The sequence below is a fragment of the Cervus elaphus genome, chromosome 1 (genome assembly GCF_910594005.1).
Source record: "Cervus elaphus chromosome 1, mCerEla1.1, whole genome shotgun sequence".
NCBI lineage: Eukaryota > Metazoa > Chordata > Mammalia > Artiodactyla > Cervidae > Cervus > Cervus elaphus.
The window spans coordinates 95,951,397-95,976,243 of NC_057815.1; the positions used below are offsets into that span (position 1 = coordinate 95,951,397).

At 62.5% G+C, this 24,847-nt stretch overlaps 2 protein-coding genes across 2 annotated transcripts; both read left to right on the plus strand.

Annotated features, from left to right (window-relative positions):
• Positions 1 to 907: 907 nt before the first annotated feature.
• LOC122703273 (collagen alpha-1(I) chain-like) lies at positions 908 to 4,298 on the plus strand. The gene is made up of 7 exons (XM_043917441.1): positions 908 to 937; positions 1,025 to 1,108; positions 2,291 to 2,427; positions 3,043 to 3,296; positions 3,492 to 3,585; positions 3,695 to 3,833; positions 3,915 to 4,298. The coding sequence occupies exons 1-7, from the start codon at positions 908 to 910 to the stop codon at positions 4,296 to 4,298; spliced, it is 1,122 nt and encodes a 373-aa protein (XP_043773376.1).
• On the plus strand, positions 4,091 to 22,370 carry RTN4RL2 (reticulon 4 receptor like 2). The gene is made up of 3 exons (XM_043876825.1): positions 4,091 to 4,464; positions 10,647 to 11,125; positions 21,008 to 22,370. Exons 1-3 carry the CDS (start codon positions 4,434 to 4,436, stop codon positions 21,755 to 21,757), a joined length of 1,260 nt encoding a protein of 419 aa, XP_043732760.1. The 5' UTR covers positions 4,091 to 4,433; the 3' UTR covers positions 21,758 to 22,370.
• Positions 22,371 to 24,847: the final 2,477 nt, after the last annotated feature.

Sequence of the window (24,847 nt, forward strand, 5' to 3'; positions counted from 1 at the left end):
GGAAGGATGATGGCTGGAGGAGGACCACAGCAAAACACTCTAATGCACGAGACCCAGGGCAAGACCCTTCTCGCCCAGATCTAAAAGTAGTAGCACCTCTCCGAGTTTGTATCTCCATCTGTGTAAAGTGGATATCAATAGACTCCCGTTCCATTGAGCTGCTCTGAATCTTAAATGAGCCAGTGCACATAAATTCATGACACGAAGCAAGTAGTTAGTAAAGGCCAGTTATCAGCACAAATGATGGAGATGAACAGAGACCCTAGAAACCAAGCGGGGGAGAAGGCGTCCTCTGACACCCTCGCCCTTAAGCGCGTCTACTTTCGGTGTTCTCCCTTTTGACTTGTTTTCTGTGTTTATTGGTGCACGGGGTCTTCGCTGAGGGATGGGGCTTTCCCATTTTCCGTGTGCGGACTCTAGCGTGCACATGCGCAGTAGCTGTGCCGCAACGTGGGGGGTCTTGGTTCCCGCACTAGGGACGGAACCCACACCCCCTGCATTGAAAGGCAGATTCTTAACCACTGGACCACCAGGGAAGTTCCGGGAGCTACCATTGCTTGCTGCAGTCCTCCACCCCCATTGTTCGGAGGAGGAAATGGAAGCTTAGGAAATTTTAACTGCTAGCCTAAGGTCATCTAGCTGTGGCCACAGCAGAGCCAGGAGGTGAATCCAGCAAAGCTCTGCTCTTGACCACTGAGCCAGCCCACCCTGTAGGCCCACCAACCAACAAGCGTCCTACAGGGAGGTTGCCAGCTAAGTGGAGAAGAAGAACCAGCGAAGTTCCGTGAACTCACCAGACGGAACTGCCCAGAAGGAAGAGGGGGCCCTGGGGGGTCCCACTGAGAGTTGGGGCAATGTGGATAGGAGGGCACTCATGATGAAGTCAGCACCCATCTAGTCTGTGTCCATGTCCTGCTCCTTCTACGCGACCTACCAGGTCTCCACCCAGGGAGCCCTCCTTCTCAGGGAAAACCCATCCATCAGCTGCTTTGCTTGAGCTCCTGGGCGTCCCTTGGGGCTGCAGATCCGCCTAAGGCCACCAGAGGGCGGGCCAGCTCTGTGCCAAGGCGCGGGGACACAGCACCCTGCAGAGCCCTGCCTGGTGCCGGTAAGACGCCCCCTTTTCACTTCGCCCCGAGGGCCATCAGCCTGGGCTTCCCCAGGGACTCAGTAGGCAAAGAATCCGCCTGCAAGGCGGGAGACCCGGGTTCCACCCCAAGGTGGGGAAGACCCCCCTGGAGGAGGAAAATGGCAACACACTCCAGTATTCTTGCCTGAAAAATCCCATGGACAGAGGAGCCTGGTGGGCTACTCATCCAAAGGGTCGCAAAGAGTCAGACACCACTGAGAAACCAAGCATGCATACCTACATCAGCTTCCATCCCTTAGATCCCGAAACCTCTAACTGCAGAAGTTTAATTCAATGAGACACGGTGTCTGATTCTACTGAGATAAAGACCTTAAGGATCACCACCCAAATAGTAATGACAACAGCTGCCACCCCCAACACTGGGCAGAACCTCATTTCACCTTGACTCGCTGGAGACTTCCTGGTAAACTGAAGCTTAACTGTGAGTGGTATAATCCCATTGTACAGACGAGGAAACTGAGGCCCCAGGAAAAGGAAGGCATTCCCTTTGGGTCACCCAGAGGACTCTGGTCTTCCGGAAGAGCTGTTTCCAATTTCCCGCCTGTCTGTAGGAGAGGCTGGGGGTTGGGGGGTAATGCCCAAGGGAAAGGAGGAACAAGGGGTGGAAAGCTTTCCTGGGAAGATGGTATTTCCTGTAAATTGAGACTCCCACCGCCCGCCCACGCGCCATTCATCCACCCGACCTGTTCATTGAGCACCTGCTGGGGATGCAAAGACGGATGGGGCGAATTTCCTGCCCTCACAAAGCTGGCGGTCTAGTAGGGGAAAGTGGTGAGTCAGCAGGTAATTACAGACAACCGACGCCCGGGTAGTGGGGTAGTGAGCACAGGGAATGAGCACCGACTGGGACACACCCCAGTCCGGGGTGTCTCTTGGGGCTCCCAGGCCGGGATCACTGGCAGGGGCGCCCCCTTTCCTGCGAGTCACCCTGAGATGGGGGCTCCCCTCCCAGCTCGGGGACCCGCCTGTGTCGGAGGCCCCAGGTCCCCCCCAAACACCCCCTCTCCAAGAGCGCTGAACCCGGGACCGACGACAGCGCACACCTGAGTCAGCCCGCCGCCCACCCGCCCCTCTGCGTCTGTCTCCGCCTCGTGTGATATTTCGCTCCCGGGAGCCAGCCCCACCGCGCTCCGGAGGCAGCTCGGCAAACAAACCCAGCGACAGATTGTGCCGCGGCTCATTCCGGGGAAGGCCGCCAAATCCCACCCTGCTACCCCCAACACTCCCTCCCCGCCGCCCCCTGCGGGTCCCCCTCCCGGGCGCGGGCGCTCCGCGGGGTGGGCCTCGGGGCGCGCAGGGACCCTGCTTTCTAGAGATGGGCGGGGGGAACAGGGCCCCGGGGCCGTCCCTCGGCACTCCCACCCCACCCGAAGGCTGAGACGCGGGGAGAGGGCATTTAGATGTTGGGAGCCCGGGAAGGGCAGACAATGGAGCCAACTGGGGGGGGAGAGGCGCCCGAGCGCAGAGGGGCAAGAGGGCTGGGAGCCCGCGACTGAAACCGGGCGGAAAGGGAGCTGGGAGACAGACACGAGACCCAGAGATGGAGAGACAGGGGGTCTCGAGGACCGGAGACGAGCGACAGACACACGGACAGAAAGAGGCAGACGCGGAAAGGGAGGGAGAGAGAAAGGAGACGGGGAAGGGTGGGAGGGGACGGAGTTTGGGACCGTGAAATGTGAGTAAGAGTCGGGGGAGACAGGAGAGGAATCGGACGGGAACGAGGGAAGAATGAGATTACGGGTGTAACAGAGTGCAAGGAAAGATGAGGTCACATTTATAGAGCGCCGACTGTATGCCAGGCGCTAAGCTGTTGTTCTGGCCCGGGAGGGAGGGGAGGAGCCCGGCGGACCGCCGAGGGCATCTGTCGCTTTGTCGCGGGCGGTGCTGTCCAGGACGCTTGCGGGTCCTGCGCCGCCCGGCCCGGGCGTACGCGCCGCGCTCACAGCCCCAGCCCGACCTGCGGCCCCGAAACGGCGACCCCGAGGCCCCCCACCCATCCCGTGCCGGGGCGCTCCCGAGTTCCGGGTGCCCTTCTCCCTGGAGCAGCTGAAGGCCGGGGTGAACCCCACCGCCGCCTTTACGAGAAGACGCTTCGGTGTCGGCCCCGCAGGGATCTCCCCGAACGAGGCCATGAGGGGCGCTCAGGGTCCAGAAGAGGTCGGAATGCACCCCTCTTGAGAAGAAGTCCGCGCGAGGGTTCCATCGCCTCGGCGAGGAGACCCGCTCGCACCCAAACTTGCCCCCGCTTGAGAGCGCATCAAGGGGCGTACACACGCCGGGGCACACACACCCCTGCCACCCCGTCCGCAAGCTCGCTTGCGCCAAACTCCCCCGGCCCCAGGTTCCCCAGCCGCGCTCACCCGCACGCGGGCGGACACTCGGCGACTCATCGGTTCGCCCACTCAGGTGCGCGGGCCAGCCCCCGCCACCGGCCCGTATGGAAGCTCACGTGCCAGCCCTATCACACCTGCACAAGCATCCTGGCGCGCGCGCTCTCACGTGCCCCGGAGCTTGCACCCACTGACACTGTTCTTACACACTCAGGGCTCGGGGTCTGGGAACTGAAGCGAAGGTGGAATCTCGGAGTTCCCCCGGAGGGAGGAGCGTCCGAGGCCTGCGCTTAGGGGCCCGGGGCTGCGCGAGGAGGGGGGAGGTGACCCAGGAGCCCTTCGGGGGAGTTGGGGTGCGGGGGGGGGGGAACTGGGCGAGTCCACAGGGTTCCCGAACACGACCGCACCCCCTCAGGCGGGGATTCCTCCACCAGCGGGGCGCGGCGAGGGCGATCGAACACTGCCCTCCGGGCCCCCCAGGCAAGGAAGGGGGCCGGACTGCCGGGGGCCGGCGAGCCGCTCCGCCTCCTGGCGGCCAGGCAAGGGTTAAGCCGGCAAGCCGGGAGACGAGGGAGGAGCCAGAGAGCGCCGGGAGGAGGCGGTGGGAAGAGCAGCCTCGCCGTCCGCACTCTCGCTCGGCGAGCGGCCGGGGCGAACGGACTGACCGACGGACGGACGGACGGGCCCGCGCGCTGCCTGCACTCCCGGGGGCGCGGGACCCGGGCGTCGACGGCCAGCCCCAGCCTTCCGCGCCCCGCCGCGCCCCGTCGGGGCCGATGGCTGCTCCCGAGGCTCGCAGCCCGGGGGGCGCGGGGTAGACCGCCGCGGCCCGGCCACGCCGCGCGGGGCCCTCCCGGAGCCCCGCGGGGTCCCCCACAGTCCGTCCGGCGGGCTCCGGGAGCCCGTGGAGGCGCCCTCCCCCCGCCACCCCCTCCCCCGAGCGTCGCGACAAGATGCTGCCCGGGCTCGGGAGCCTGCTGCCAGGTAGGGACCCCCGCGGGCGGAGGGAAGCCGGGCGCCCCGGCCCCCAGGGCGCGCGGGTGGGGGGCGGCCTGGGGGGGGATGGGGGGAGCACGCAGCCCCGGGCCCCGCCCCCGCCCCCGGAGCCCGCCGGGGTGGGCGGGCGGCTCGTGAGCAAGGGGGGACCCGGGCCGGGGCGAGGAGGTGCTCCGGTCCCGCCATCCCGGCCCCACCTGCTCCGGGCGATGCCGAGGACTCCGGGCGGCCGGGCAGCGCCGACTCAGCAACTTCTGGCGCCCGGTGCCTCAGCACTTTACAGTCGCCGGGGGGCCGGGGGGTGAGAGCGGGGCGCTGTCTGGGAGGGTCGGGGGCGCGGGGGGCAGGGAGACCCCGACGGCCCTCTCCGGCAGGACAGCGGAGGGCGCTACAAAGGGCATCGCTCCGCGGACGGTGTGGCCGACCGACCAGGGTGTGGGCTGGGGTGGGAAGGGGCTGGCAGCGAGGGGCAGGCCAGGAGCAGCCAGAGATGGAGAGGGGTCCGCGGAGGGCGGCAGGGAGGAGGCGGAAGAAAGGTTAGACGGGGGAAAGCTGGGAGGGAAGGGGGACCCGGGTGAGGACGGAGAGGGGAGGGCGGGTCAGGGGCGAGGGGGGCAGACCACTAGGGTCCGGGCCAGCTCCTGGGGGTGGGAGGGACGAGAATGCGCTGAGGACTGCGATCTAGGGATGCCGAGGGCGCGGGGAGTGAGCAGACAGCCCGCAAGCGGAGGAGGACTGGGTGGTGGACAGAGGTGCGGGGTCAGGGACTGTGAGCTCCAGGCTTGGGTTTGGGAAACCAGAGGGGAGAGGCGGTCGGGGTTCATCAGGACCGGGCCGAGGGCTGGGAAGGGCCGAAAGGAAGGCGGCAGAGGAACGGGAGAGAGAGACAAAGAGACTTCTGGTGAGCACGTCCACGTGGGGAGCCCTCCATTTCCAAAGCGCCTGCCCATCACACCGCTCCTCGCAGGGAGTGGCCGGAGGGCCAGCCCCCCCACCCCGCCCCCCCCCCCCCCCCCGGCTCTGCGCTCCGGGCTCTGGGGGTGGGGGGCAGCTGTGAGGGGGATTTGGGGGAGACACCGGCGTGGGGTGGCAGCCTCCAGGGGTGGGCGCCCTGGCTGACCGCACGCTGCCATTTATATCTCTGGGCTCCGCCGGCCGCCGTCGGAGGAGGAGGATCCTGCCGTCTCCGCCACCAAGGTGGCTGCTTATTTCGGGGTGTTACATTCTGGCGGGGTGAGAAGCTGTTTGCGGCGGCTCTAAACCTCCGGCACCTGCGCCTGTGCCTCCCGGGCCCCTACGTCACGCCATCGCCTCCCACTTCCTCGGCCCCTACCCCCTCAGCATCTGCCCGGCAGGCCCCAGCCCTTCCCAGCCTTTTCTGGTGTCAGAACCCCAGGCCTGGACTCCCTTCCCAGGGAGCATTTTCCCTGGGGCCACTCTTCCCCGCCTCCTCCTCCAGTTTGTTGTCTCCCAGCGATTTCTGGACCAAAGGGTGACTCCTGGGCTGAGAACTTTGGGAGCCTTGATGCCCCAGGGCGATGGCCTGGCGTCCTTGACGATGAACGGATCATTTCTGGCTCTGGGCCCCTCTGCCTTCCGGGATCAGTGCCATGTTCCGATCTCTCTCCGTTCCCTCCCCGGGTCAGTTCTGGCCTCATCTTCTGGACACAGGGCCTCTCTCCCCGCCTCCTGGATGGGATGTCACCCCAAACAACCAGAGCCTGGAGCCCAGGGACCCGCAGTTGCAGAGAGCCGGGTCCTCCCTTCGCCTCGACCCTGAGCAGGCAAACAGAACCGGCGTCATTGCTGGCCCGGCCTTGTGCACCTGGGCGCAATTTCTATGCTCTCTTTCCCCCAAGCCCAGCAACTCTCACACGCAGGGGTGGCTTCCGTGGCTGACATGGGGTCTCCCAGAGAAAGATCAGAGAGTCCCTTTAGACAGGAACTCGTGCCATCCAGGTTCTGCCTTGTACCAGCTGCATGACCCGAGGCAACTCATTTCACGTTTGAGAGCCTCCCTGTCCTCACTTGCAAATAGGGGCCCCAGAATCTTGATCTCATGGGGGGCGATGCTGTGTTGATTCTGTGCACAAAGATGTGTCCGAATGCTGTGGCTGGCACACAGTAGGTGTTCAGTCACAGATGGTTTCTGCCCATCTCTGCTCTACGCTCCCCTGCAACTCAAGCATCACCTACCTACTGACTTCAGGGAAAAATGAAACAGAGAAAAGATAGGATGAGATGAGCAGAGAGGGTGAGGGGAGCTGCTGGAATGGGCTTTCCTTGGCCCAGATAGTGGCGAGGGGTCAGATGGAGCTTTGGAGAAAGGGGCTGATGATTCGGCTGCGGGCCTGGGCCACTCACTGATGGCGTGGCCACTGAGATAAGGGATCAGCCCCTGATGGCTGACGAGGTGTCCGCCGTTCCTGCTCTGAGACTCTGTGCCTCTCACCGCGGTCCTCACCAGGGATTCACAGTGGGGTTGGGAGTGGACCTGTGGTCCTCAGGGGGAGAAGGCGGGGCCTGGGGGGGATGGAGTGCTGGTGGGGAGAGGCAGGGGGCGGGGAGGGGGGTGCTGAGGAGACCTGCAGGCAGGGGCTGCGGGGGGCTGCGGGGGGCAGAGGAAGGAGGAAGGCAGCGCTCACCAGGCCCCGGGGGGCAGAGAAGCCCAGAGCCCCCAGCCTCCCCTGCGCCTGGCTTCCAGTGTGAGCCGCAGCCTGAATTATGGATGAGGCTCCTTGGGTTTCAGCTGCCTTGCATGGCGGTGGCCAGGGCCAGAAATGGCAACAGAGTCACTGTTGGGGCAGCTGTCACGGGGGCCCCCAGCCCAGGGCCCTGCATCAGAGAGACCGCAGGGAGGTGGGCCGGGATGATGGGGGCAACGGGGGCCGGCAGGGGGGGTGGGGAAGTGTGGGCTAAGGGACTGAGGGGGGCCCTGCTGACCCTGCCCCCCGCCCCACCCCAGGCTGGAGAGACCCTGGTGCCCCGGACCGCTCTGACTCTGGAGCACTCTGGAACCACGGGCCATCTCTCCTGGGGGTTCTCTGTTCCCTCTGTCCCCCCCCCCCCCGTTCTCCAGGTGTTCTGGGGGAACAGTCGGCCTGGAGGCTGGGGAAAGAGCTCCTTAATCCTCGGGGATGGGGGGGTTGGGGGGATGGTGGCTTTCTGAACACACACGCTGCGAGGTGATGGATCAGCCGCAGGATTAAGGGCTCAGAGAGGGATTTGGCTTTCTCTGGTGTTGAGTCCTTGGGGAAGGGAGCTGGAGGGGGACCCCACCAGGAAGGGAGCGGCCCTGGCCGGCCACAGGGACCCTCCGCTCCGGTGCTCGCCGGCTGCTCTGCTGTGTGACCTTGGCCGAGTCACTGGGCCTCTCGGAGCCGTGGCAGGCAGGTCAGCAGAACCAGAACCTGAAACCGGATGAGCCTGGAGGGCTGCCTGGCTCTGAGCGCTGCTGTCTTGGGCCCCAAAACTCAGCCCTCCTGAAACCCTCCCCGGGGCTCCCACCCCTGCCTGGTGGGGCTGAGGGGCAAGAGACGCACCCCTGCAGCCCACGTGGCTCCCAGAAACCCCGGGAGGAGAGAGTGATCGTGAAACGCCGCTCGGGGGAGGGGTGAGAAGGGCCAGCAGCGCGGAGGCGGTGTGAACGAATGGAACAGCGGCGGCTGTGTCACTGAGTATTACATCACACCCGGCCCACACACGCACGGGGCCCGGCACTCACATACGCGGGGGGCCGCGGGCACACGCCTGCACGCTCACGGGGGGCCGGGCGCCGGGGACAACCGTGCCTTTGCGGTCCTCCAGGGAGGAGGTTCCTCCAAGCATCCTTGACGTTGGCGCCGCGCACGCGGCCTGTGTGCCGCCCCGGGCGTGCGCCGTGTGCCACCCCGAGTGTGCGCTGTGTGCACTCTGTGTGCACGCTGTGTGCCACCTCGTGTGTGTGCGCCGTGTGCGATCCCGAGTGTGCGTTCCGTGTGCGCGCCGTGTGCCACTCTATGTGTGCGCCGTGTGCATTCCATGTGCCATCCTGAGTGCATACTGTGTGTGCGCCGTGTGCCACCCCGTGTATGTGCTCCATGTGTGATCTCTAGTGCACGCCGTGTATGATCCCGAGTGTGCGCCGTGTGCGTTCCATGTGCGTGCCGTGTGCCACCTCGTGTGTGTGCGCCGTGTGCCACCCCGAGTGCGTACCATGTGCATTCCGTGTGCCTGTACCGTGTGCCACCCCGAATGCACACCGTGTGCCACCCCCTGTGCATTCCGTGTGCGCACTGTGTGCCACCCCGTGTGCGTGCCGTGTGCCACCTCGTGTGTGTGCGCCGTGTGCCACCCCGTGTGCGTGCCGTGTACCACCCCGTGTATGTGCTCCATGTGTGATCCCTAGTGCACGCCGTGTGCGATCCCGAGTGCGCACCGTGTGCGCGCTGTGTGCGCGCCGTGTGCATTCCGTGTGCCACCCTGAGTGCATACTGTGTGTGCGCCGCGTGCCACCCCGTGTATGTGCTCCATGTGTGATCCCTAGTGCGCGCCGTGTATGATCCCGAGTGCGCGCCGTGTGCGTTCCATGTGCGTGCCGTGTGCCACCTCCTGTGTGTGCGCCGTGTGCCACCCCGAGTGCGTACCATGTGCATTCCGTGTGCCTGTACCGTGTGCCACCCCGAATGCACACCGTGTGCCACCCCCTGTGCATTCCGTGTGCGCACTGTGTGCCACCCCGTGTGCGTGCCGTGTACCACCTCGTGTGTGCACACTGTGTGCCACCCCGGGCCCAGAAGTGCTCCGTGTACAGAGCACCTGGCTCACACATGCATTCACACCTCTGACACCAGGGGTCACCGGCAGGCAGGGACCCCCTCAGGCTCTCCCCACGACCCCAGGGCCCAAGATCTCAGGTCCTTGGGTCCAAGGGAGTGGGTCTTTAGGCTTCCTAGCTCTAGCACACTGCCTGGAGCAGACGGTGCCCTTTCCCCGTGTGCCCAGAGAATGAGCACTTGGCTTTTGGGGGCTGCAAAACCTGCCAGAAGAAAATCCCAAGAGTCATCGGGAAGCCAGGATCAAGGGTAGAGGTCAAAGTGGTCCCAGAACTTCCTCAGCTGCAGTGAGGGTCAGAAGGCCAGGGTCAGGGTGGGAGAGGGGCCCACAGCCCCGCTGGCGCTCGAGGGTGTGGGGGTCTAGACGTGACTCTTTAGCCCCCAATCCCCTGGGCCTGCCTCTCCATCTGAATCATAGCCAAGCTTCAAGAGTTACTTTGAAAAGAAAATTTTTTTAAGTGACTTTGAAGAAGAGCCTGGGGTGTAAAAAGTGAGGTTCCTGGGCTGTCCCCCTCGGGGCGCTGATTCTGCCCAGGCAGGGCCCAAAAGCGGCATTCCTTCAGGACACCCCACTCCCATTCTCCTGCAGATGGCTGCTGGCCCCAGGGAGAGACCCCCTGCCCCTAGTCCCTGAGAGCCCTTCCAGGGTGGAGAGGTGAGGGAGGAGGCCCACGGTCACCAGGGGGCCTTAGACTCACAGAGGGTCTCGGTTTAGGGCCAGCTGTTCCCCATGGGGTCAGTTTTTCTTCCCAGGTGATACTGGCAGTGATGTCTGGAGACCTTCTGGTTCTCATAAGAGGGGAGGAGTGTTACACGTCTAATGTGGAGAGGACAGGGATGCTGCTAAAGCCCCGTATAGCCGCCATCCCCAGCCTTTTTGGCACCAGGGGCAGGTTTCGTGGAAGACGGTTTTTACGCGAACCAGGCGAGGGGGTGGTCCTGGGATGACTCAAGCACGTTAGGTTTGTCGTGCGCTTTATTTCTGTTATTGTTACATCAGCTCCACCTCATATCATCAGGCATTAGGTCCTGGGGCGGGGAACCCATGCTGTATAGAACGTCATATAGGACCGCCCCCCACCCCCGGACCACAAAGCAGTGTGGTCAACACTGAGTCATCGTCAGACCCACCACAGTGAAAACCAGAATGGAAGTAGAGGGCCGCTCATCAAACAACTTTCAACCCATCAGAGTGTCCTCTGGGCATTTATTTTAATGTACCAGGAGGCTCCAAAAGCGGAAGTAGCCCAGAATCCGGGCCCCTCCAACCTAGGAAGGCAAGGCTCTCGGCCTAGGTCTCCTTAGGGGTAGGCGGGCGGAGTCTGCTAACCCCTCCGGCAACCCGTCTGCCCGCAGGTCCCCCGGCCTGCGTCCTGCTGCTCCTCCTGGCCGCAGCCCCCGTCGCCGCCCGCTGCCCCATGCTCTGCACCTGCTACCCGGCGCCGCCCACCGTGAGCTGCCAGGCCAACAACTTCTCGGCGGTGCCGCGGGCCCTGCCGCCCGGCACGCAGCGCCTCTTCCTGCAGAACAACCTCATCACCGCGCTGCGGCCCGGCTCCTTTGGGCCCAGCCTGCTCACCCTGTGGCTCTTCTCCAACAACCTCTCGGCCATCTACCCGGGCACCTTCCGCCACCTGCAGGCGCTCGAGGAGCTGGACCTGGGCGACAACCGGCACCTGCGCTCGCTGGAGCCCGACACCTTCCAGGGCCTGGAGCGGCTGCAGTCGCTGCACCTCTATCGCTGCCAGCTCAGCAGCCTGCCCGGCACCGTCTTCCGCGGCCTGGTCAGCCTGCAGTACCTCTACCTCCAGGAGAACAGCCTGCTCCACCTACAGGTGAGCGCCCGGCTCTGCGGCCGCGGGCGTGGGAGTCCCCCGCCTCGCCTCTCTCCCCGGACCCTTCCTGCCTCGAGCCCAGCGCCTCCGTGTCTCCGCATCTCCGTCTCCGCCCCTCCCTTCGTGTCCCGGCCCCTCCCCCCGTGTCTCCCCCCCTCCCCCCGTGTCTCACCCCTCCCCCCGTGTCTCACCCCCTCCCCCCGTGTCTCACCCCCCTCCCTCCTTGTCTCACCCCTCCCCCCGTGTCTCACACCCCCCCCCGTGTCTCACCCCTCCCCCCGTGTCTCACCCCTCCCCCCCGTGTCTCGGCCCCTCCCCCCCCCGTGTCTCGGCCCCTCCCCCCGTGTCTCACCCCTCCCCCCGTGTCTCACCCCCTCCCCCCGTGTCTCACCCCCTCCCCCCGTGTCTCGGCCCCTCCCCCCGTGTCTCGGCCCCTCCCCCCGTGTCTCACCCCTCCCCCCGTGTCTCACATCCTCCCCCCGTGTCTCACCCCTCCCCCCGTGTCTCACCCCCTCCCCCCTCCGTGTCTCACCCCCTCCCCCCGTGTCTCACCCCCTCCCCCCGTCTCACCCCTCCCCCGTGTCTCGGCCCCTCCCCCCGTGTCTCACCCCTCCCCCCGTGTCTCACCCCCTCCCCCCCTCCGTGTCTCACCCCTCCCCCGTGTCTCACCCCTCCCCCCGTGTCTCGGCCCCTCCCCCCGTGTCTCGGCCCCTCCCCCCGTGTCTCACCCCTCCCCCCGTGTCTCACCCCTCCCCCCGTGTCTCACCCCTCCCCCCGTGTCTCGGCCCCTCCCCCCGTGTCTCACCCCCTCCCCCCGTGTCTCACACCCTCCCCCCGTGTCTCACCCCCTCCCCCCGTGTCTCACACCCTCCCCCCGTGTCCCGGCCCCTCCCCCGTGTCTCACCCCTCCCCCCGTGTCTCACCCCCTCCCCCCGTGTCTCACCCCTCCCCCCGTGTCTCACCCCCTCCCCCCCGTGTCTCACACCCTCCCCCCGTGTCCCGGCCCCTCCCCCCGTGTCTCACCCCTCCCCCCGTGTCTCACCCCTCCCCCCGTGTCTCACACCCTCCCCCCGTGTCTCACCCCCCCCCCCCCCTCCGTGTCTCACCCCTCCCCCCGTGTCTCACCCCTCCCCCCGTGTCTCACCCCCTCCCCCCGTGTCTCACACCCTCCCCCCGTGTCCCGGCCCCTCCCCCCGTGTCTCACCCCTCCCCCCGTGTCTCACCCCTCCCCCGTGTCTCACCCCCTCCCCCCGTGTCTCACCCCTCCCCCCGTGTCTCACACCCTCCCCCCGTGTCCCGGCCCCTCCCTCGTGTCTCACCCCCTCCCCCCCGTGTCTCACCCCCTCTCCCCGTGTCTCACCCCCTCCCTCCGTGTCTCAACCCCTCCCCCCGTGTCTCACCCCCTCCCCCCGTGTCTCACCCCTCCCCCCCTCCGTGTCTCACCCCTCCCCCCGTGTCTCACCCCTCCCCCCGTGTCTCGGCCCCTCCCCCCGTGTCTCACCCCTCCCCCCGTGTCTCACCCCTCCCCCCGTGTCTCACCCCTCCCCCCGTGTCTCACCCCCTCCCCCCCGTGTCTCACCCCTCCCCCCGTGTCTCGGCCCCTCCCCCGTGTCTCACCCCCTCCCCCCGTGTCTCACCCCCTCCCCCCGTGTCTCACACCCTCCCCCCGTGTCTCACACCCTCCCCCCGTGTCCCGGCCCCTCCCTCGTGTCTCACCCCCCCCCCCCCGTGTCTCACCCCCTCTCCCCATGTCTCCCCCCCTCCCTCCGTGTCTCAACCCCTCCCCCCGTGTCCGACCCCCTCCCCCCCCGTGTCTCGGCCCCTCCCCCCCGTGTCTCGGCCCCTCCCCCTGTGTCCCGGCCCCTCCCTCATGTCTCAACCCCTCCCCCGTGTCTCGGCCCCTCCCCCGTGTCCGACCCCCTCCCCCCCGTGTCTCGGCCCCTCCCCCCGTGTCCGGGCCCCTCCCCCCCGTGTCTCGGCCCCTCCCCCCGTGTCCGGGCCCCTCCCCCCCGTGTCTCATCCCCTCCCCCTGTGTCCCGGCCCCTCCCCCGTGTCCGACCCCCTCCCCCCCCCCCGTGTCCCGGCCCCTCCCCCGTGTCCGACCCCCTCCCCCCCCCGTGTCTCGGCCCTCCCCCCGTGTCCGACCCCCTCCCCCCCCCGTGTCTCGGCCCCTCCCCCCCGTGTCTCGGCCCCTCCCCCCCGTGTCTCGGCCCCTCCCCCCGTGTCCGACCCCCTCCCCCCCGTGTCTCGGCCCCTCCCCCCCGTGTCCGGGCCCCTCCCCCCCGTGTCTCGGCCCCTCCCCCCCGTGTCTCGGCCCCTCCCCCTGTGTCCCGGCCCCTCCCTCATGTCTCACCCCCTCCCCCCTGTGTCCCGGCCCTCCCTCCGTTTCTCAGCATCTCCCTCCCTCCTGAAGGCTTCTGCTCGTCCCACTTGGTCCCGGGCCTTCCTTTGCCCCTTCCGTCTTTCTCTGCGCCCCCACTGCCCCGTCTGACTCCTCTGTCTGTCTGTCCCTCGCGGCCCCTCTCTTGCTCACGGACTCGCCGCCCCCGTCTGTCTGCCTCTGCCTCTTCTGTCTGTCTCCTTCACGCGCCCACTCCACACACACCCCCCACGTCTGTCTGGGTGGAGGTGTGTGTCTCTTCCCGTGATCTCTCCTCTCCACCTTGCCTCCGGGGGACTCTGCCTTTTCGCGGGCACTGCAGCCCGAGGGGCATCGTGGCGGCTTTCCTCGCCCACCCGCACGCCCTCCCGCGTCCCGGGCAGGGGGCCGCGGAGGGCGGGGCCGCTGCAGCTGCCACCGCACAGGAGGCTCCCGCTCACTGGGTGCGGAGACCAGGGGAAACCCTACCCTGCCTGGATCCCGTCCCCCAAACCTACTGTCTCAGCGCAATGGGAGAAGGAGACAAGAAAGGGTAATGAGCTGTGAAGTAGCTGGGAAATGGATGCTCAGAAAAACGGAAGGAATAACAGTAATGGTTATTTATTGTTATTATTATTGATCTAAATATTGTTCACTGTGCTTATGCTGACTGTCTGACAGTCAGGTCCTCCCACTGTTTCCCCAGGAAGCAATAACAGACCCTGCAAACCATCCGAGGAGAAAATCCTCTCTTTCGGTTTCAGGCCTCTGGATTTCCAACTGCGACCCTCTCCCCGCACCCACCTGGACGGCCCTTCTCCCTCCCCACCCCCGGCTGGGGCCTTACTGCTCAGCCTGTGTGCAGCTGATGCTGATAACGACAGTAACGCTAGCACTAATAATCCAACATTTATTGAACACCCAGTAAGTGCCTGGTGGTGAAGAAAGGGCAGTGAACAAAACACAGGAAACCCCTGCCTTTGTGCAGAGCATCCTAGGGGCAGGGAGAGACAGGAAGTAAAGTAGATAGTATGCTGGCAAAATATGTTGTGTTTTATTCTTACTATATGTACTGTGCTGAGTTGCTCAGGCCTGTCTGACTCTTTGTGACCTCATGGACTGTAGCCCTCCAGGCTCCTCTGTCCACAGGGATTCTCCAGGCAAGAATACTGGAGTGGGTTGCCATGCCCTCCTCCAGGGAATCTTCCCAACCCAGGGACTGAACCCAGGTCTCCCACACTGCAAGCATATTTATTGCATAAATAATGATAGTAATAGCCCACGAGCCCTCAGCCTAGTGGCTCAGCTGTAAAGAAAGCAGCTGCCATTGCAGGAGACTTGGGTTCAATCCCTGGGTGGGAGGATCCCCTGGAAAAGGAAATGACAACCCACTCCACTATTCTTGCCTGGGAGATCCCGTGGACAGAGGAGCCTGGCGGGCTGTAGTCCCCGGGGTCACGAAGAGTTGGACAGGACTTAGTGACTAAACAAGCCATTAGCAGGCACACGAAGTGTGGGGTGCTGTGCTGAGGACTTCACAAGTACCGGCTCTGTCATTTACAAGTGTGTGACATTTATGACCCCTGAGCCTCAGTCTTCCCATCTGTAAAATTGGGTAGTCATAGCATCCACCTCCTAGGGATTTGAGAAGCGTTAAGTGCATGAATAATTTGTAAAGCACTTGAGATGGTGCTTGGCATACGGTAAGCATGCTATAAATGCTTGTTAAGATACTATTTTAAAAAGAGAAACCCGCCTCATTGAATGCTGGTCTTGGTGAAATGGCTCATCTTGGGCCCTATCCTGAAGATATGGGTCAACTTCAAGGATTCTGCTGAGACCACGGCGGGGTGCCAGAACACTCCTTTTTTTTTTTCCTTCCTAACTTGGCAGCTCTTGGTTTCCAAAGTGTGCTCAGTCACCTCATCTCATTTCTGCAGCCCTGTTGGGGGACTGCTGACACCTCCTTAAGATAAGGAAGCTGAGACCGAGGGTCCCAAAGACTTTGTCCCAAAGTCTGGTAAACACTGTCCTTGTGCTTGGGGACTGACATGTTCTCAGCATCACAGGCCTCACAGCAAGAGGGCAGCGGGGACATAGAATGAAGCTTCTGAGGCTGCACCACCAGAAAGACCCGGTGGCACTTGAACCCTCGTGATCTGATGACATTTCAGGCCATTTTCATCACTCAGAACGCTCCACAGGGGTCCGACCAGGTTCAGGGGGCAGGGGGGTGGCACTCATAAGAACAGCAGAGTGGGCTCATTTCTGAAAGCACCTGCTTTAGAAACTGCCAGACCAGAGTTTAAATCCTGGCTCACATGTGACTTTCGACAAATTACTCAACCTGTCTTCACATCCATGTCCATTTCCTCTCTGGCAATCATGGTAGTACTTAACCATATCAATACTGACCTAAGAAGTTTTATAAGGACTAAAATGTAGGGAATTCCTTGGCAGTCTAGTGCTTAAGACTTAGCACTACCCTTCAAGGGGCACAGGTTCTACCCCTGGTGGGGTATTAAGATCCCGCGTGACGTGCTGCAGCCAATAAATAAGAGAAAATAAAATTTAGCACAGGGCCGCATCAATGTATGGGCACAATCATTATTATTGTTGTTAATTATTACTACTATGGCACCCCACTCCAGTGTTCTTGCCTGGAAAATCCCATGGACGGAGGAGCCTGGTAGGCTGCAGTCCATGGGGTTGCGAAGAGTCAGACATGACTGAGCGACTTCACTTTCACTTTTCACTTTTATGCATTGGAGGAGGAAATGGCAACCCACTCCAGTGTTCTTGCCTGGAGAATCCCAGGGATGGCGTCGCACAGGGTCGGACAGGACTGAAGTGACTTAGCAGTAGCAGTGTGAAAATCACTATTACTGAGACCTCCTTATCAACATATATCAGTTATGCTATGCAGGCTTTTTAAATGATCAAATCTTTTAATGATTAAATTTTTTTTAATGATTAAAAAAGAGCTGGGTGTCTCTACCATCCAGTTGCACTCCAGTAGGTTGGGGAATCTAGGGTCAGCAGACCTGAGTTTGAATCCTCACTCTGTTATTTTCTGACTTGATTCCGGCAAGTTGCTGCCCCCCACTCTGAACCTCAGTTTTCCCATCTTTAAGATGGGAATAGTAAAAAGAATACCTTCCATCGACAGCTGTAACGAGTCAATGAATCCGTATTTGTAAAGTCCAGTGCTGAATCAGTTTGGTTTAGAAATGCCAGTTGGCAGTTTAGAAACTGCCAGACCAGAATTTAAATCCTGGCTCACGTGTGCCATCACAAATGGCAGCCGGGTCAGAAGCGACCTGGGCAGAGGCACCTTGAGGGGTGCTGGGCTCTTCTGAAATGGGGCGGGTCGGTTCTGTAGGCCCCTGGCATGAATGGCACGGGCGTCGTGGGAAGGAAACACCTGGCCCCTCACAGACGGGAAGGAGGCAGCCTCTGCCTGTGAACGGCCGGGAGAAGCTAGCCGGGGAGAGGCCACAGGCAGGTGGGGCGCACGCGCGGGGTGAGGCGCCCGGGGCGCAGGCGTGACTCGCGATGGAGCTGGGCTTCCCGGGAGGGGCGCTCTGGTGGAGGGAAAAGGACCGCAGCGTCTCAGGAGGGCGGTGGAGGTGGGAACGGGGTGGGGGGCTACGGATACTCACTGAGCACACGCCAGGCTGTGTCCTGGGTTCAGACGTGAGCAAGGACAGGGTCCCTGCTCTCCCGCAGCACCGCTCCGACTGGAGCCGAACTGGGTGATGGAGACACGGACCCTTTTTGGAATCATTAGGGCAGCTTGCGTGGCACAAAAGAGCAGTCTTTCCATCAGGCAGATCTGATTTGCCCTGTGGCTTTGGGCAAGTTACTTAACCGCTCTGAGCCTCAACGGACCCATCCGTGAAATGGGGACAATGACCTAAACCCCAGGAGTCTGTTGTGAGGATTAAAGGGGGTGCTGCTTGAAAAGGGCTCCGCATGCCCAGTCCAGTGAAGTGAAGTGAAAGTCGCTCAGTTAGTCCGATTCTTTGTGATTCCATGAACTACACAGTCCGTGGAATTCTCCAGGCCAGAATACTGGAGTGGCTAGCCTATTCCTTCTCCAGGGGGTCTTCCCAAACAAGGAATTGAACTGGGATCTCTCGCATTGCAGGCAGATTCTTTACCCGCAGGCAGATTCTTTGCCCGCTGAGCCATCAGGGAAGCCCCGTCCAGAGTAAGCATCGTTTCCCCCATTCAACGGCTAAAGACACCGAGGCTCGTCAAAGTTAAGGCATCCCGTCCAAGGTCGCTCAACTCATGAGCAGCACAGCCTAGAATCACCCCAGGTCTGTCTCAGTCCAGAGTGCAGCTGTTTGGAGGCCTGGCTCCAGAGTTCACGTCTACACTCCACTACCTCTTGGCTGCTGCACCCTAGGCCAGTCGCTTGCCTTCTCCGAGCCTCCCTCCCTTAATCTCTGAAAGAGGGAGGATAATATTTTCTGCCTCAGAGGGCTGTGAGGATCCGGTTACTACATGGGATCTGTGTAGCCCTGGCACACGGTAAGCGCTCGGTTACTCAGCTGCTGACGCAAATGATGGTGATGATAACCCGGCGTAGATGGGTGAAGCTGGCCGTGGGGGTGCCTGGCAGAGGGCAGACACTCAGCGCAGCTTTGTTGAATGAATGAGGTACATTCCAGGACTCTCTTGCTCATTAATATCAGATGAGGATGGATCTTAATGATCAATGACCTCAAGTCCCCTGTTTCACCAATGAGGGTTAAAAAAAAAAGAACTGAGGCTCAGAGAGGTGCCTGCAGCTGCCCAAGGTCACACAGCCCAGCAGCTGATTGGAGGCTGGACGGGGAGAGGCAAGGTTAAGAACAGGATGCTGACCAGGGAAGGGGGCAGGGATGCTGCGTTGAGATTCCAAATGGATGCAGAGAGCTGTGAACTGGCCGGGGGGGAGGTGAGGGAAATGTGGTTTTTCCGAAATGGAAGAGGATGACTTTAGCAGATGCTCTCTGCCCAGAGGGAGGGGGTGAGAGGGAGGGTGGTGGGGGAGGGCGAGGGCTGTGAAAGTCAAGAGCTTATTAATGCACAGAGAACCGTTTTCACAGCGGGAAGGGGAAGGGCTGCATTTGAGAGCTGCAGCCTAGGATGTGGCAGTGGGATTTGGCAACAGCTTGGATGGGGTGGGGGGGTATGGACCGCCCCCCCCCCCCCCCGCCCCAGGCTTGGTCTCAGAAAGGGCAGGGGCAGGACTTTCGGGGGGAAAGACAAAGAGACCGGATTCAGGGAATTCTGTAACGGAATTCTGGGGCTGCGGGTCAAGGGTGCCTGAGTTCCCTGGGGTCTCTGAACTTGGGTCGCCCCTTCTCGACCTCCGGAAGCCCCCGAAATGCCCATCACCTCCGCGCCCTCTGTACCCCTCCCTCCCATATCGATCCTCGGACCCGGCATCTCTGGGTGCATATTACTCTTGCTGACGCTCCATTAAAAAGAGAAATGCTCATTAGGTGTTTGAGTGGAAGCCATGCAGCCCCCTCCCTGGGTGAGCCGAGAAGAGAAGGACAAGGACGCCAGGCCCCGCTGGACTAGGCTCGTGGCCCCTGGAGGGAGACCTGAGCGGGGCGGAGGGCGGGGCGGCGGCCGGGAGCCTCAAGGTGGAGGGGGGCGGATCTCGGTGCGGCCGGGAGGAGGGTTCTTGGCAGCCGCGGTTCCTGTAGCGGAGAGGGCGGAAGCCAGATGGGAGGGGGCGAGACAACGCGGGAGCACAGGAAGGTGGAGGCGCGGGGGGGGGGGAGTCAGCGCCCGCCCCCCGCCCGAGAGCCTGAGACCGGGCGCCTGGCAGGGGGGCGGAGGGGTGTGAGCTGGGGGGGTCATCTCAGTGGAAGAGCCACTGCCAGGAGCCCGGAATCCAGGGGGAGCTGGCTTGAGGGTGGAGGAGGCTCCTGTCCCCCACAGCCAGACCCCTTGGGTCTGTGGACCACAGTGATGTCTTCCACAGGAAGGGGGAACCTCAGGACTGAGGCTCTGGTCCCCTCTCTGGCAAGCCCTTCATCTGTCTGGGTCTCAGAGCTCTCCTCTGTAAAAAAAAAAAAAAGTAGGTTCGGCTGGTGCACCCAGAAGCCGTCACTCCCTAACCAGGTTGCCCATCACCAGTACCTCGGTGAACTGGCTAAAATATAGAGCCCGGCCCCCGGCTAGCTCCCCTCCATGGAGCATACCCACCCCTCCCCTCCTGGAACCACAGTTCAGGGCCCTTCCAGCACTAATAGGATCTGATTCAGAGACTCCCCAGCCTTGGGCAGGGGGCACAGACTCTGTCCCTGCAGGGTGGAGCTGGCATGGTCCCCTTAATGTCCCAGCCTAGTAGCAGAACCTTCGGGCTCCAGGAAAGTCCTCTGTTAAAGGACGGGATGGAACCTAATTCTAACTAAGACCCAATTGTCATAATGTTCTTGTTTAGTAGCTAAAGTCTCGTCCAACTCTTCTATGACCCCATGGACTGTAACCCACCAGGCCGGGGTTCTCCAGGCAAGAATACTGGAGTGGGCTGCCATTTCCTTCTCCAGGGGATCTTCCTGACCCAGGGATCCAACCCTTGTCTTCTGCGTTGGCAGGTGGATTCTTTATCACTGACCACCCAGGAAGCCCCCACTGTCATAATAACCATCATTTATTGATGGTGGTCTGTGTGCCGACTGGGTACCACATGGTTACCGGATCTCATCTAACCCCCCCTCCTCAGTCTGCTGAGAGAGTTGTTCTCTTGAGTTACACACACTGAGGAAACAGGCTAAATAACTTGCTGAAGGTAATGCAGCTGCAAAGAGGGCAAAGCTGCATTGAACCCCGACTTCACCCATCTCATCTGCACGTGGATTGTCTTCTTTAAGGCTCAGAACAAACCCAGGAGGAGGTACACTCACCCCCATTTTACGGATGAGGAGACAGATTGCTGGCCAAGTTCACAATAATGGCTAACTCAGGCAATGCCCGCCCCATGTATTAATATATTGATACCTGTCGTTTCATTTAACCTCACATCTTACAGATGAAGGACTGAGTCACAGGGATACTGAGCGACTTGCTCAAGGGTCAGTTAGTAGTAGGGTCAGGATTTGGAATCAGGATGTCTGTAAGATGTGCAGATGAAATGAAACAAGGCAAATGCTCAACCAAATCGTAAGTTCCCGACTCCAAGTGTGGCCCTGGGAACTCATGAAGACATGCTGCATCTCAGCGCTCCCTGCCCCCACCACCCCTCCCCGACCCCAGACCTGCTGAATCGGAAACTCGGGGGAGGGGGGCAGGGCTCAGGGATCAGCAGGGGATTCTGATGCACCCCAAAGTTTTAAGGACGACATTGCTTTCCCCGCACAAGTAGGTTAAAGGAGGCAGGTTCGAAGCCAGGACTCTAGAAGGCGGCCCCTTATTGGTCTGCCACGCTACTCCCCGCGCTTCCCTAGCGTCCTCCGAGGCCGTCTCAAGGGCACTCACCCGTCTTCTCCACCCCCCCCCCCCCCATGCCCGCCCAGGATGACCTGTTCGCGGACCTGGCCAACCTGAGCCACCTCTTCTTGCACGGGAACCGCCTGCGGCTGCTCACGGAGCACGTGTTCCGCGGCCTGGGCAGCTTGGACCGGCTGCTGCTGCACGGGAACCGGCTGCAGGGCGTGCACCGCGCAGCCTTTCGCGGCCTCGGCCGCCTCACCATCCTCTACCTGTTCAACAACAGCCTGGCCTCGCTGCCCGGCGAGGCGCTGGCCGACCTGCCGGCGCTCGAGTTCCTGCGACTCAACGCCAACCCTTGGGCGTGCGACTGCCGCGCGCGGCCGCTCTGGGCCTGGTTCCAGCGCGCGCGCGTGTCCAGCTCCGACGTGACGTGCGCCTCGCCGCCCGAGCGCCGGGGCCGCGACCTGCGCGCGCTCCGCGAGGCCGACTTCCAGGCCTGCCCGCCCGCCGCGCCCACGCGGCCCGGGGGCCGCGCGCGCGCCAACAGCTCCTCCAACCACCTGTACGGGGTGGCTGAGGCCGGGGCGCCGCCGGCCGACCCCTCCACCCTCTACCGCGACCTGCCCGCCGAGGACGCGCGGGGGCGCCCGGGCGGCGACGCGCCCACCGAGGACGACTACTGGGGCGGCTACGGCGGCGAGGACCGGCGGGGCGAGCAGACGTGCCCCGGCGCCGCCTGCCAGGCGCCCGCGGACTCCCGCGGCCCCGCGCGCGCGCCCGGGCTCGCCGCCCCGCTGCTTTGCCTGTTGATCCTGGCGCCCCACCACCTCTGACCGCGGTGCTGAGATTGAAGCGGCCGGCGTCTCCCGGCCCCCGACCCCCGCCCCTCACCCTCAGTACCCAGTGCCCACTGCGGGCTGGCGGCCTGCCTTCTTCTCCTCCCAGCGCCTCGCATCCCCAGGGACGCGGCCACCTCCCGGGCCGCTGGCTGATGGCAGCCCCCGGAGCGCACGTCTGGTGGCCCAGCCACCCGAAGCCATGGCCGGGATCTTCTCCCCACCTCCGGCCGTCAACCCGTGCCCATCCCGAGGCTGAGTGGGCACCCCGGGCCGCCGCGGACCCCGTCCCCCAGCGCCCACGGTGGACTCGAGAGGGGCTTTGTCTGCGGAGCAGCGCCCACCAGCAGAGCCCTCGTATGCTCCGGGAAGGGCGCCGCTCTCGGGAGCCCTTTGGAGGGACGCCAGGCCAGCCCCAGGCCTCTGCTTATCCTCACCCCCCGCCTCAACTTCCCGACACTGGAGAAATACTTTTCTCCTAAGTCTACTCTGGACACTTTTGAGGGTGCCTGGAGAGAACGGTTCCTCTCCACCATGGCCCCTGTGTGGTGAAGATCAACAGACATTGTTTGGGGGGGGAAAAAGTTTATTAAAAAATTCTATTATTTTATCTCCTGTAAAGTTTATTGGCTCAGGATCTCAAAAGTGGGAGAAGGGCTTAGAACCATCATGCTTTCAGGGGCCGGGAGAGTTAGAAAGCAATCGGGAGCCATTCCACAGCATCCAAGTGCTTCCTGCTGTTGCCCCTACCAGAAGAAAATGAAGGCAGAGGAGGAACGGGGTGACCCTGGGGTCCCGGGCAGGTCAGGTGAAATCCAAAAGCCAGGAGTGTGCTGATCCCACCTCGCCTCCTCATTGTCCAGGAGAAGCAGCTGCAGCCCACCCGAGTTGTCGGTGTGGGAGGAGCCAGGCCTGGGGAAGGCCTCCAGCCTGAATCATGGTTCTCTCCCAGGTCCTGTTCCTTCAGAAAGGAAAAAGCAGCATCTCTCACTTCCCCCTGCAAGGAGGAGTAATAACATGGGTGGCCCAAACATGGCTTTGGGTAAACCTGAAAAAGACACCTCTTCCTTGGGGTACCACAGCTTCAAACTGCAGCAGACACTTTAGCAAACAGCGTAAGGCTGGAGTTCAGCTCACACTCAGCTCTTGTGCAGTGTACAACCTGCACAGCTGTACACAGCAACCCTGTAGACCAATGGGCTCTTACCCTTGGCTCCTGTGAGGCAGAAGACGTTAGGGAGGAATCGGGTCAGAGAAGCAGTTCTCCAAGCAGGTTAGTGGAGAAGCCGAGAGATTTTTGGTGATCAGGGGGATGAGAATCCCAAGCTGGGGTGCCTTGCTCGCTTGAGGTATGATGAGAAGCTTCATCTTTCCAGTGTGTGGAGGAGAGGCTAGGGAAAGGGGAGAGCCTTGGCTGAGAAGGACTTGGGTGAGTCTCGTCTGCCAGAAGCAACTTGGATGGTTCAAATTTAGGGTTAAGAATGTAACTGGGGAGCTGGGGATGGAAAGAGGACATCACGGTGCCAGGGCTCAAGGATGCTGAGGGTCTGTGGCCTTGGCCAGGGGTGTCAGAAGGATGGTGGAGAGAGGAGGATGAGACTGGAAAGAGTTAACATCTAAGGCCTGAAGCAAGTGGACTTTGGATAAAGGTGTGAGGTTGGGGTGCAGTGGATAGTGCTGAGTCTGGGGTCTCACGGGGGCGCGTGTCACCCTGCCTTTGAGGAGGCTGATGAGTGGGCTTAGGGGGCCAGCCCTCAAGAGCTCTGAAGGAGGAGGGACTGCCGGAGCCTGGGCAGGGAGGGGGTGGGGGAAGGATGCTGGTAAATCAGAAGCAGGCGGTCCAGGTCACAGAACTATCGTCGTGAAATATTCATGGGCCTTTGGTCCAGATGCTATTTCAGAACGGTGAAAGCGAGGGGGGTGTGTGAGCCTCAGGAGGAAGCCGACAGCAAGGCCACTTTCCCCCACCTCCGCCCCCACCCGCCCAGACAGACCCACGGACGCCCATCACGTGCACACCCACGCTCACACGCTCCCTCACACACACTCTCACCAAAGCGGAGCAAGAGAGAGCACATACAGGGACGCCAACACCCACGGGCCCCACAAACAGGCAGATGCACCCCAAACACCGACAAGCGTGCACAGCTGCTCCCCTGACGCCCCGCACAGAGACCGCCCCGAGATCTCACACGCCCAGACCCCAGACAACCCAGACGGATAAGCCTGAGCCTCACACCCTGAGACAGGAGGGCCTTGCACGCCATCCAGTCCAACACCCAGGGACAGAGAGGGGAGGGGGTTTGTGCAAGACTGCCCAGCCGGAGAGGAACCTCCTGGAGCCCCCTCCCCGCGGGCCCGCCCCCAGCCTGTGTTCCCTGCGTTCTCTGGTCTCTGGCTGCCGGACACCAGTGGCAGTGAGTTTCTTCCTTGAATCTCCCCTGGGCTCACCCACCCGGCCCCCACCTAGGGCCCGCCCAGCCCTTCCTTCCCATCCCCTCCCGGGCTGCATCTCCTCATTACCTCATGCCTAGAACGTGGAAGGAAATAGCAGTAACCTCCTCTCCCGTTTTCCTGCATTCGCTCTCACTGCCTCCCACTCCGCTGGCCCATGTTGCCCAGATCCGTCAGACCAGAACTCGCATTATGTCATTCTGTTACTCAGGCACGCACCGCGGGCTCCCCGTTCCCTGGCAAGTTAAAGATAAAACGTCTCAGCAAAGCCTCGGAGGCCCTGCAGCGTCCGGGCCCCGCTGCCTTTCTATCTTTTTCTCTCCTGGCCTCCCCCCCACACCTTCACTCCAGCTGGAAAGACTGCACCATGTGGGCCTTCCGTTACCATGAACGTGAACCCCACAAACCCACTTTGCACCTCTCCTAAAGTTCCTCAGTCTCCCCCAGACGTGGGACCCTCGCCCCCTGCTTCAGAAAACAGAGTCCAGAGCCCCTCCCAAAGGCCAAAGCTCCATCTTGCTGACCTTAACCGTGGGGTTCTGTTCCTTCAAAGCTGCTGGGAGCAGCTCAGGCTAGGGCCGGCTCCCGGGAGGTGGCTGCCCCTTGCCGGCCACCGTGGGTATCACAGTCAGG

Coding starts and splice junctions, on each gene's coding strand:
- LOC122703273 (XM_043917441.1), top strand. CDS start 908: ATGTCCTGCTCCTTCTACGCGACCTACCAG. Junction 938..1,024: donor CCTTCTACGCGACCTACCAG/GTCTCCACCCAG, acceptor TTGGGGCTGCAG/ATCCGCCTAAGGCCACCAGA. Junction 2,428..3,042: donor GGGCGCGGGCGCTCCGCGGG/GTGGGCCTCGGG, acceptor GGTGCTGTCCAG/GACGCTTGCGGGTCCTGCGC.
- RTN4RL2 (XM_043876825.1), top strand. CDS start 4,434: ATGCTGCCCGGGCTCGGGAGCCTGCTGCCAG. Junction 4,465..10,646: donor GCTCGGGAGCCTGCTGCCAG/GTAGGGACCCCC, acceptor GTCTGCCCGCAG/GTCCCCCGGCCTGCGTCCTG. Junction 11,126..21,007: donor ACAGCCTGCTCCACCTACAG/GTGAGCGCCCGG, acceptor ATGCCCGCCCAG/GATGACCTGTTCGCGGACCT.